This window comes from Carcharhinus amblyrhynchos, chromosome 23, assembly GCF_965287045.1.
Source record: "Carcharhinus amblyrhynchos chromosome 23, sCarAmb.v2.hapA, whole genome shotgun sequence".
Lineage (NCBI taxonomy): Eukaryota > Metazoa > Chordata > Chondrichthyes > Carcharhiniformes > Carcharhinidae > Carcharhinus > Carcharhinus amblyrhynchos.
Genome location: NC_137346.1, coordinates 6,848,813 through 6,860,924, shown reverse-complemented (window position 1 = coordinate 6,860,924; position 12,112 = coordinate 6,848,813). Strand labels below are relative to the sequence as shown.

General features: G+C 47.2%; 1 protein-coding gene across 1 annotated transcript in view; it reads left to right on the top strand.

The window, feature by feature from the left end:
* The window catches only part of ypel2a (yippee-like 2a), a 45,366-nt gene extending 33,939 nt beyond the window's left edge, over nucleotides 1-11,427 (top strand). Inside the window, exons 2-4 of the mRNA XM_080210736.1 lie at nucleotides 3,449-3,492; nucleotides 7,439-7,547; nucleotides 10,848-11,427. Of these exons, the coding sequence (XP_080066862.1) occupies nucleotides 3,449-3,492; nucleotides 7,439-7,547; nucleotides 10,848-10,937 (243 nt within the window). The 3' untranslated portion in view covers nucleotides 10,938-11,427. The remainder of the gene's footprint in view (nucleotides 1-3,448; nucleotides 3,493-7,438; nucleotides 7,548-10,847) is intronic.
* Nucleotides 11,428-12,112: the final 685 nt, after the last annotated feature.

Sequence of the window (12,112 nt, the reverse complement as noted above, 5' to 3'; positions counted from 1 at the left end):
CGTTGGAGTTTAGAAGGATGAAGGAGGATCTTATTGAAACTTACAGGATACTGCGAGGCCTGGATAGCATAGAGGTGGAGAAGATGTTTCCATGAGTAGGAAAAACTAGAACTAGAGGGCACAACCTCAGGCTAAAGGGACGATCCTTTAAGACAGAGATGAGGAGGAATTTCTTCAGCCAGCGAGTGGTGAATCTGTGGAACTCTATGCCACAGAAGGCTGTGGAGGCCGGGTTATTGAGTGTCTTTAAGACAGAGATAGATAGGTTCTTGATTAATAAGGATCAGGGGTTATGGGGAAAAGACAGGAGGACAGGGATGAGAAAAATATCAGCCATGATTGAGTCTGCTCCGCCATTCAATGGACCGAATGGCCTAATTCTGCTCCTATGTCTTATGGTCTTATCACTGCTCTTCCGCAACCCCTCCCCCAACCCAACCCCCTTTTGCTGTCAGTAAGCGGTGGGTGAGGTTGAGGATTTGAGAGGATGCGTAGCTCCGTGTACCCGAACAGGCACCGGAGTGACTAGGGGATTTTCACAGTAACTTCACTGCAGTGTTAATGTAAGCCTACTTGTGACACTAATAGATAAACTTTAACTTCAAACTTTTGCTCCTGGATTGTTCTCACCCACTCCCAGCCTGGTCCCAGAATCACACAGCAGAGAAGGAGAGCATTTGGCCCATCACATCTGTGCTAGCTCATTGAAAGAGTGACACACTTAGTCACTCTGCTCCTTCCCCATAACTCTGCAACTTTCCCCCTTCAAATGTATATCCAGTTCCATTTTGAAAGCTGCAATTGGATCTGCCTCCACTGCCCTTTCACTCGGAGCATTCCAGGCAGTAGCAAGTTGCTGACAATTTTTTAATCTAATCATTAAATATACAAGCAGTAAAAGATATCGACTGTTGATTAATCCATTTAATGTAAACATTTCTATATAAGTGGTGTGTTGCAATGATACAATCCATCCAAAATGGATCTTATCAAAGTATATAATTGAGAAAGATATTACAAAACTGCAGCTATGATATGTAATGAATCCAGCTTTATCCCTGTCACTGGGCACTCTTCTGTATTAAATAGAACAAAAAAACAAAGAAAATTACAGAACAGGAACAGGCCCTTCGGCCCTCCAAGCCTGCACCGACCATGCTGTCCAACTGAACTAAAGCCCACCCCCCCCACCTTCTGGGGACCATATCCCTCTGTTCTCATCCTGTTCATGTATTTGTCAAGACGCCCCTTAAAATTCACTATCGTATCCGCTTCCACTACCTCCCCCGACAGCGAGTTCCAGGCACCCACCTCCCTCTATGTAAAAAAAAAACTTGCCTTGTACATGTCCTTTAAACCTTGCCCCTTGCACCTTAAACCTATGCCCCTTAGTAATTCACTCTTCTGACCATCCACCGTGTCCATGCCTCTCATAATCTTGTAGACTTCTATCAGGTTGCCCCTCAACCTCTGTCATTCCAGTGAGAACAAACCAAGTTTCTCCAACCCTCTTCTCGTAGCTAAGCAACCAGGATTGGAATTGTGAGGCAGGCTGAATGGGTCATTCGGATTTTCTCTGCCTGTCAGGATTTCACATTGGGAAGGTCACGAGGAATCCGTGCAGACAAGCGCTGGGGAAGCGTGTGCAGCGATGCTGCTGGGATTATAAACTCTCGCCTTCCTCCTCTTAACAGCAGAAGGAAGCAAAGTATCTCCAGTGGGGATGGGACCAACTCAAAGCTTCCTCCATGGTGGGAGGGCTGGGTGCTGAGCAATGGACATGGGTCAGCCAAGCAGTTTGTGGCTGTCTGTGAATTGTGAGCTCAGTTAGCTGGGAGTACACAGAGCCAACCCACACCGCAATGTTCTGCACATTCCTCCTTTCCCAAGCTGTGTCTCATTGGGTCACACTCTTTCTGCTCTGGCAGCAGCTCCAAGGATTTGAGTCCCCATCATAGAGTCATAGAGGTTAACAGCATGGAAACAGGCCCTTTGGCCCAATTTGTCCATGCCACCCCCTCTTTTTTAACCACTACTCTAGTCCCAATTGCCTGCATTTGATCCATACCCCTCTATACCCATCTTACCCATGTAACTGTCTAAAATTGTTCCTGCCTGTACTACTACCTCTGGCTGCTCATTGCAGACACTCACCACCCTCTGTGTGAAGAAATTGCCCCTTTGGACCCTTTTGTATCTCTCCCCTCTCATAAACCTATGCCCTCTATTTTTCGACTCCCTCACCTTTGCGAAAAGATGTTGACGACCTACCCTATCTATACCCCTCTATTAGACCTCAATAAGAGCACCCCTAGGTCTCCTACACTCCAGGGAAAAGAGTCCCAGTGTATCCAGCCTCTCCTTTTAACTCAAACCATGAAGTCCCGGTACCATCCTAATAAATCTCTTCTGTACCCCATCCAGCAAGCTGAGTCCATAATTCACACTGACATCCCTGGTGCTGTACTGAGGGAGTGCTGCACTGTTGTTTGGCTAAGAGGTTAAACCAAGCCTTTGTCTTTATCAGTTGGCACAGTAAGAAGTCTAACAACACCAGGTTAAAGTCCAACAGGTTTATTTGGTATCAGTCATCAGGTGAATGAAAATATATGTCAAGATGTGTGATCTTCTTGGAGTTCCTCCCCACTTTGAGCCGGTGGTTTGAGGTGTCAGTGGTCGCCATTATGTGGAGATGCCAGCGTTGGACTGGGGTGGGCACAGTAAAAAGTCTCACACCACCGGGTTAAAGTCCAACAGGTTTATTTGGTATCACAAACTTTCAAAGCACCGCTCCTTCACAAACTCACCCGATGAAGGAGCAACATTCCATAAGAACATAAGAAATAGGAGCAGGAGTAGGCCATCTAGCCCCTCGAGCCTGCCCCGCCATTCAATAAGATCATGGCTGATCTGTCGTGGCTCAGTTCCGCATTCCTGCCCTCTCCCCATAACCCTTAATCCCCTTGCCTATCAAAAACCTATCAACCCGCATCTTAAAAAGGTTATGTTCTTAAGTCCGAACATAAGTCCGAAAGCTCATGTTATCAAATAGACCTGTTGGACTTTAACCCAGCGTTGTGAGACTTCTTACCGTGCCCACCCCAGTCCAAGGCCGGCATCTCCACCACATGTTTATTGGTCAGGTGTATAAGATCCTGCCGTGTTATTTTGACAAAGAGCGAGGGTATCCTCGCCAATATTTTATCCCAAATACAGATGACCACATTGTATATGGCAGTTTGCTGCTATAAATTGACTTCTGCCTTTGACTACACTAAACCAGTGGCCCTGATTTAAAAGTGCTTTGTTGGTCATAGCGTGCTTTACGATGTCCTGCCACTGTGAGAGATGCTGTATAATTGCACATTCCTTCTTTAATGGTCTTACTCAATATCTTTTGTGTTTGTATAAAGTTTGGCATTGATTTATTTTCTCGTTTCCTTTTCAGTCTTTTCAAGGGAGCCAAGGTAGAGCTTACCTGTTCAACTCAGTGTGAGTATCAGAGGACAAAGCCAGATCAAATCACTCCTTTGTTCCTCCACCAGCCCAACCATTTAAAAAAGCACCTACTGTTCCCCACCCTCCATTCTCCCCTTCACTAACCTGGCTCTGAAATATCAGCAAGGTTTCTTCCTCCTGCTTATGCTGCTTGTTAACCACTTTTTGTATGCATGGATTACACTTGAAAAGTACCTAATTGTCTGCAAAGGGGCATAAACGGCGCTACAGAAATGCAAGCCCTTTCTGAAGTTGAAATTGGTCCTTTCACCAGCTTGGCCTTGTACTGTTCCGATGCCCAGTACACTGACAATGACAGATTCTTATCTTATGGAGAGGTAAAGTCGCCACAGTTCCAGATGACCATAGTTTGATGGTGATTTAATCCGAGGATCACCACACCTCAGACAAGGTTGAGAAAGCTTCATGAATGACCTCAGCCGGTATGGGAATTGAACCCGTGCCTTTGGCGTCCACTCTGCATCACTAACCAGCGGTTCAGCCAATTGAGCTAAACCAACTCGTAACTCAATACTGTCCCCTCGGCTTTGTATTATCTTGTGTCTCTCACACTTTGCTGTGGCTTGGATTACTGGATTTATTGGAAATCCAGGGGTGGATTATTCTCAGTAAGAAGTCTCACAACACCAGGTTAGAGTCCAACCAGTTTATTTGATAGTAATCTTACAAGCTTTCGGAAACAGTGTTCCTTCGTCAGGTGTGTGGAAGGGAACGTGGTATTGTGAGACTTGTTACTGCGTTTACCCCAGTCCAACGCCGGCATCTCTACATCATTGGATTATTCTCCTCGGACTTCAGGCTGAACATCATAGCCAGTCTGTCATGTATGCTCACTCAGTTCCAGTTACTTGACATTTGGACAGTTAAAAGTGAGGGGTGGGATGTTTAGGGGGGATTTAAGTTAAAGTTTTTTTTACCCAGAGGGTGGTGACAGAGTGGAATGCGCTGCCTGGGAGGGGGGTGGAGGTGGGACGCCTCACAAGGAATCTGGATGAGTACTTGGCACGCCACAGTCAAAGCCACAGGCCAAGTGCTGGCAAGTGAGATTAGGTGGACAGGTCAGGGCCTTTCATGCGTCAGTGTGGACTCGAGGGGCCGAAGGGCCTCTTCTGCACTGTAGTGTTCTGTGATATGACCAGAGAGTGAGAGCTCTGGCCAATGTCCTCTTTCCCCAAACTCAAGCCAGTTCTCGGACCTGTACAGCTAGCCCAGGAGCCATCAACTAACAGCAAAGACTGGGATTAAATCTGTGGAAGTTGACATGCAACTTGGGTTAGAGGAAGTCGAGTGAGAGGTGTCCCAGATGGAGAATGGATCAGATGGGTTGAATGGAATGTGTCTGCATTGTACAGTGAATATAACCTGGACATTGTTAGTCCATTTTTTACACTCACTATTGAGATGTCACTGGTAAGGCCAGCATTTAGCTGCTGCCTTGAGCCGCTGCAGTCCATGTGTTGTAGGTGCGCCCATAGTGCTGTTAGGGAGGAATTTTAACCCAGTGAAAATGAGGAATCTCCAGATACATTTCTGAGTCAGGATGGTGAGTGAATTGCAGGATGTGGTGTTCCCACGTATCTGCTGCCCTTGTCCAGGGAAGTAGAGGTCATGGGTTTGGAAGGTGCAGTCGAAGGAGCCTTGATGAGTTGCTGCACTGCATCTTGTAGATGCTACACAAGGCCGCCTCTGTGTGTCGGTGGTGGAAGGAGTGAATGTTTAAGATTACGAAGCGGGCGGCCTTGGCCAGTAGCTGGGTTTTGTGAGTCAATAATACCCAGTGGGTGTGTTTGTGTACAGCTGGTGGTGGGAGTGGGGTGCGGTTGGGGAGAGCACCTTCTGAAGAAACATTTTCTGTTTTTATTTCAGATGGCGAAAGGGGGGGGGATTGAGGGGTGATGGTAATTTCACTGGACTCATGATCGACAGGCCCAGGCTCATGCTCTGCAGACATGGGTTCACATCCCACCGTTCAAATTCAGTTCATGAAATCTGGAAAAATAAAGCTCATCGTAGCAGATAGGAGCAGGCGGAGGCCATTTGGCCCTTCAAGCCTGCTCCACCATTCATCTCAGTAACGGTAACCATGAAACCATTGTTGATTACCATAAGAACCAATCTGGTTTTTGATGTCCTTTAGGGAAGGAAATCTGCTGTCCTTACTCGGTCTGGCCTGCATGTGACTTCAGAGCCACAGGAATGTGGTTGACTCTCAACTGCCCTCTGAAGTGGCCTAGCAAGCCACTGAGTTCAAGGGCAATTAGGGTAACAAATGCTGACCTTGCCAGTGACACCTACATCACATGAAAGAATAATTTTAAAAATCCAGCAACTGCAGTATTTTCCTTTTATTACACACCTCTCTCTGTTAGTTTCTCTGTCCACTTTCTCTCTTTTTTTTGCTTTTTCCTTCTCTTTCGTTTTCTATTTCCCTCTCTCTGGTTCTTTTCCCTCTTCCCACCCCCATACACATAGTGCTGCCAGGGAGCAGGAACCTGAGCTGACCCTCTTGTTCTTTTCCTCCTCGGAGCTCCCATGTACCACTCAGCACAAACCAGAGACAGACTGAAGCTGTGATCTCCTGCTCCGAATAGTGGCAAGGTGGCACTGTGGTTAGCCCTGCTAAGCTTGGGTCACTGTTTGTGTGGAGTTTGCACATTCTCCTCATGTCTGCATGGGTTTCCTCCGGGTGCTCCAGTTTCCTCCCACAGTTCGAACGACGTGCTGGTTAGGTGCATTGGCCGTGCTAAATTGTCCCTCAGTGGACCCGAACAGGTGCTGGAGTGTGGCTACCAGAGGATTTTCACAGTAACTTCATTGCACTGTTAATGTAAGCCTATTTGTGACACTAATAAATAAACTTAAACTGCTCACTGCCTCCACTTGCCTCAGGGGCCAGTTAGAGGTTCCATCGCCTTTTGTTGTTAACTGTTGCTCGCTGTCTACATACTGCTTGGTTTATAAAAGTTTAGATTGTTATCTTTTCTCTGACTCCTCCCCTCCTGTATAGTCTGAACCATTTTGAGCTTTCTTATCATTTCCGCAGAGTCCACCCATGACTGCCATGTAGGAACAAGAGTAGACCATTCAGCTCCTTGAGGCTATGCCTGCAGTTAATCAGACAGACAACTCGCATTATTTATATACTGCCTTTAACAATATTTCCTACGGTGACCACACTTCAAAAACATTTCATAGAATTTTTTCATAGAATCCCGACAGTGCAGAAGGGGGTCACTTGGCCCATCGAGTCTGCACCCAGACTCCCACCCAGCCCCTATCCCCATAACCCCACCCATTTATCGTACTAACCCCCTGACACTGAGATGCAATTTAACATGGCCAATCAACCTAACTCACACATCATTGCAAGTGCGGGAGGAAACTGGAGCATTTGGCAGAAACCCATGCAGACATGGGGAGAATGTGCAAACTCCACACAAACAGTGACTTGAGCTGGAAATTGGACCGGTCCCTGACCCTGTGAAGCAGCAGTGCTAACCACTGTGCTACTGTGCCACCCTGTATTTGTGGGGAGTCTCGAAATATGTGTTTTTTTTATCTCTACAGAAGGAAAGTCGATAAAAGTAAAGTTTATTTATTAGTGTCACAAGTAGGCTTACATTAACACTGCAATGAAGTTACTGTGAAAATTCCCTAGTCTCCACACTCTGGCGGGTACACTGAGGGAGAATTCAGCATGTCTTTGGACTTTGGACAATATTAACCTGCAAGAAAGGGATACTTTGCCTTGTGTTATTGCAGCGATCACTTCAAAGGGATTTGAACTCAGAATCTCCTGTTTATTAGACTGTAAAGTGTTCTGGGAGGTTTTGAGGCAGTAAAGGGGTGCTTTGCAAATGCAAGTTCTGTCTTCCTTTTCCCCGTTGAAGTACTGACTTTTTCTAAAATCTCCTTGCAGAGTTAATGTGGGCTGTGGACCAGCAGAAGAGCGTGTTTTACTCACTGGCCTGCACGCAGTGGCTGATATTTACTGTGAAAACTGCAAAACCACACTGGGCTGGAAATATGTAAGTTGGTGGCATGTGTATTTCCATGCGTTTGATTATCTGTACAGAGGGGGTGTGGCGTTGTGATACTGCCACTGGATTAGTAACCCTGAGACCTCGGCCAGTGCTCTGGAGATGTAGGCTCGAATCCCACCACGGCAGCCATTGGAATTCAATAACAAATTGAAACAAAATGAGCAGCACAGTGGCATAGTGGTTAGCACTGCTGCCTCACAGCACCGGGGACCCGGGTTCAGTTCCGGGCTTGGGTCACTGTCTGGGTGGAGTTTGTACGTTCTCCCCGTGTCTGTGTGAGTTTCCTCCGGGTGCTCCAGATTTCTCCCAACACTCCAAAGATCTGCAGGTTATGTACATTGTGTCCCAGGATGCATAAGTTAGAGGGATTAGTGGGGTAAATATGTGAGGTTACGGGAATAGGGCCTGGGTGGGATTGTTGTCAGTGCAGACTCAATGGACCGAATAGCCTCTTTCTGCACTGTAGGATTCTGTGATTCTAACAAATCTGGAATATAAAACTAGTCTCAATGATGGTGACCATGAAACTACCATCAATTGTCATAAGCACTCATTTGATTCCAAAGGGAAGGAAATTTGCCATCTTTACCTGGTCTGGCCTGCACGAGGCTCCAGACCCACAGCAAGGTGGTTGACTCTTAATTGCCCTCTGAAATGGCCTAGCAAGCCACTCAGTTCAAGGGCAATTAGGGATGGGCAACAAGAAAAGTCTGTGGGTCTTTGTGTTGTGTGGTTTTTTTTAAGTTCATTTGTGGGACCTGGGTGTTGCTGGCTGGCCAGCATTTATTGCCCATCCCTTGTTGCCCTTGTTCAGAGGTTAGTTGAGAGTCAACCACGTTGCTGGAGTCACATGTAGGCCAGACCGGGTAAGGACTGCAGATTTCCTTCCCTAAAGGACATTAGTGAACCAGATAGATTTTTCCGACAATCGACAATTGTTTCATGGTCATCAGTAGATTCTTAATTCCAGATTTTTTTTTTATTAAATTCAAATTTTATCACCTGCTGTGGCAGGATTTGAACACAGATCCCCAGAACATTGACTGAGTTTTCTGGATTAATAGTCTAGAGATAATATCACTCGGCCATCGCCTCCCCCGGTGTCTCCTTGTGTATGTTTCCTTGTGTCTGTATTTGCTTGTACATGTATGTCTGTGTAAGTGACCTAAAGTTTGTTTGATAATGCCTCTGCTAATGGCCTGAGGACATCTTATAACATTTAAAAGCACCAGACAAATGCAGGTTGTTGTTGTATGCAATCTTAACCACTCTCTCCCCCCACTTCCCCCAACCCCTCCAACTCCCACCCCCCCAACTCCCAACATACAAAATGACGCAGATATACAGTTTTATATTTGTCCTCCCTTCCGGTACTCCAATCTCCCTCAGGGCAGACTCGGTTAGATTTGAGCTAGAATCACACGCGAAACTGTTCTAGCTCTCAAACAGCAAGTTAATGTAGAAATCACCAGTCGTGATCTAACTTATCTCATCATCTTAAAGATCTATTCATAATGATACAGGACAAACACTCTACATTTTCCTACACCAGTAGATTCCCATGCTTCAATGGAAATAACTTACTCAGCGACCTAGATTCTTACCTTCCGAGTCCAGGCAATAACCTGTCCTGGCAGTTGTTTAAAAACCTGATTATTAATGTCTGTGCTTTCCCCTGACAACCTGAGGGAAAAAAATTATTCTAAACAATGTCCACTGAATACCCAAGACTAAGGGCATCCCAGCACACTGGCTGTGAGGTGTTTTATCAATGTTTTTAAGTCTTTTTAAGAATTATATTCAATGTCTCCCTGATCATTATTTGAGCCGCCACCTTTTGTCTTTTTTTAAAATTAAATTTGTGCAAAGACATTTTTGCTTTGAATCCAACACAATAATAGTTACTTTCTCCCCACTGGCTCTCGGTGGGAGTGAACGGGAGGAATATTCCTGACATTTGACCGTATCACTGTCTGGCTTCAATTCCACTCACTCAGTATCAATCAAGAATCCAGTCTGGGTTCTGTTGGCCTGAGAAGGATCGAGATTGATCTTGTTCAATGTATCTGCAGCCATGGCCAGCTGTGGCAGATTTGCCTATGCCTCTCACTGTCCTGTATCTCCTCCATCCCTAACATTACCCTTTTCCACACATACCTCAGCCCATCTGCTGTTCAAAACCTCATCACTGCTTCCTGTCACACACCCCCATACGCCCCATGCACACATCCCATGCACACCCCCACACGTGCACATACACACACACCCCACATACCTCACTCACACACTACGCACACCCCATGCACATGCACATACAGACACACACACAGATACGCACACACAGACAAACACACACACACATACCCTGCGTGTGCGCATGCGCGCACACACACACCCCCTGTGCACACACACATAGACATACAAGCACAGACACAATACATACATTTGCACAGGCATACACAGACGCACACACATGCACCCTGAACACACACAGACACAACATAACCTGCACATGTACATGTAGAGACATAAGAACATAAGAAATAGGAGCAGGAGTAGGCCATCTAGCCCTTCGAGCCTGCCCTGCCATTCAATAAGATCATGGCTGATCTGTCGTGGCTCAGTTCCACATTCCCGCCCTCTCCCCATAACCCTTAATCCCCTCTCTTATCAAGAACCCATCAACCCGCTTCTTAAAAATATTTAGCGAGGCAGCCTCCACCACTTCAACGGGCAGAGAATTCCAGAGATTCACCACCCTTTGAGTGAAGAAGTTCCTCCTCAACTCCGTTCTAAACCGCACCCCCTTTATCTTGAGGCTGTGCCCCCTAGTCCTACTGTCTTTTTTGAGCGGGAAGAGTCTCTCCACCTCTATCCTATCCATCCCATTCATCATCTTATACGTCTCAATGAGATCTCCCCTCATTCTTCTAAACTCTTAACGAGTACAAGCCTAGTTTATTCAGCCTCTCCTCATAGCTCAATCCCCTCAACTCCGGTTGAGACACACACACACACACACACACACACACACACACACACACACTCCGCACACAGACACACAGCTTTTGACTTCCCTCCTCTGCACCCCTGTATCCGGACACTCTTTAAAACCTACGTCTTCGATCTACGTTTTAGGCACCAATCCCACTCGTGGAATCAGGTTTTGTTTGGTAGCACACCTGTGAGGTGCCTTGGGTCACCCAGGCTATGTTAAAAGGTGCTGCATAAATGCAAGTTGTTGTTGTTGTGGCCGTTGAACTCAGTGCTGCTATTTGTCCACAGGAGCACGCCTTCGAGAGCAGTCAGAAATACAAAGAAGGAAAGTACATTATAGAACTGGCTCATATGATTAAGGACAATGGCTGGGAGTGAAGGCGAGGTCCTGCTGGAGCTGTTTGCTGGGCCCTTCATCCTGGAACAGGAGAAGTAACTGAAGGCTTTGGTTGTACATGTTGTGGGAGGAGCGGAGCTGCCCGGCTCCATCTCTCAGCCACCCGCCCGCCTCTGCATTTCTCTTATTATCGTTATCCTCTCCTTGTCTTTTTGTTTTGCCTCCTGTGGTCGACCATCTCTTGGCTCTTCCTCTCTGTCGTCGCCGCGGCTGATCCGACTGCACCAAAGCTCGAGGATAATCAACTTTGCTTTTCCTTAAGTTAACTCGAAGAGTGCGTTTTAGTGACAATTCGCTTAAGAGTAGCATCGTTTGGGAATGTGGGGAGGTGAAAGGGCAAAACCGCGTTTAGTTTAAAGAAGAAACAGCAGGTGGAGAATTCAGAGCTGAGGCCGTGCTCAGTGTCGGTGGCCCGAGCTTCGACATGTCCGTCTGTCTCTGCCCCGTCCGGTCAGCTGGCGGACCGACCCCCCCCCCATTTGCCCATAGGCTGACGGGAGCCAAAAGGCCATTTTTGCTCCCCAAGCGTGTAAGGTGCCGAGGGTGTGCTTGCCCCTTCATTGGAGGAAGAATGTTAGCGTCTGTCCACCCTGTCCGCGTTGAGCCAGCACCTACCCAGCCCTCGGTACTCATCGACCCTGGTGCTGCCCCCTCACATTGGCCGCCGAGAGTTTGATTCATGTTGAACTGGGGGGGGGCGGGTAGGATGTGAGAGGGGCTGCTCCCCCCTCCACACACACCCCAGCTGCTGGTGGGCCGCCTTTGACGGCCGCTGGCTGTCTCATAGTCATCCCATTCCCCTTTAAGGACATCACTAATGGGCCAATCCAACCAAGAAGCTGCCAAAACCAACATCCCCTGACACCTAAGCAACGGGACGCCTTCCCCAGTGAAATCAGGATTGCACTTGCGGTTTCTACAAGACCCTCTGTACCCTGCAGGGCCTGCTGGTCAGGCAAGGCAACTCCTGGACGTGAGGCTCAACTCCTACTCCCCGCCGTCCTAATTTTAACCTGTCATTTCAATCAGATCCCTTCAAACAATGGTGACGTAAGGTTGAAGGATCAGTGTCTGTAACTGGGTCAGTCTTTGAAAGACAGTGATGGATCTGCACTGATCACAGCTAAGCTATGAGGGAGACTTGGCCAGTGCTTCT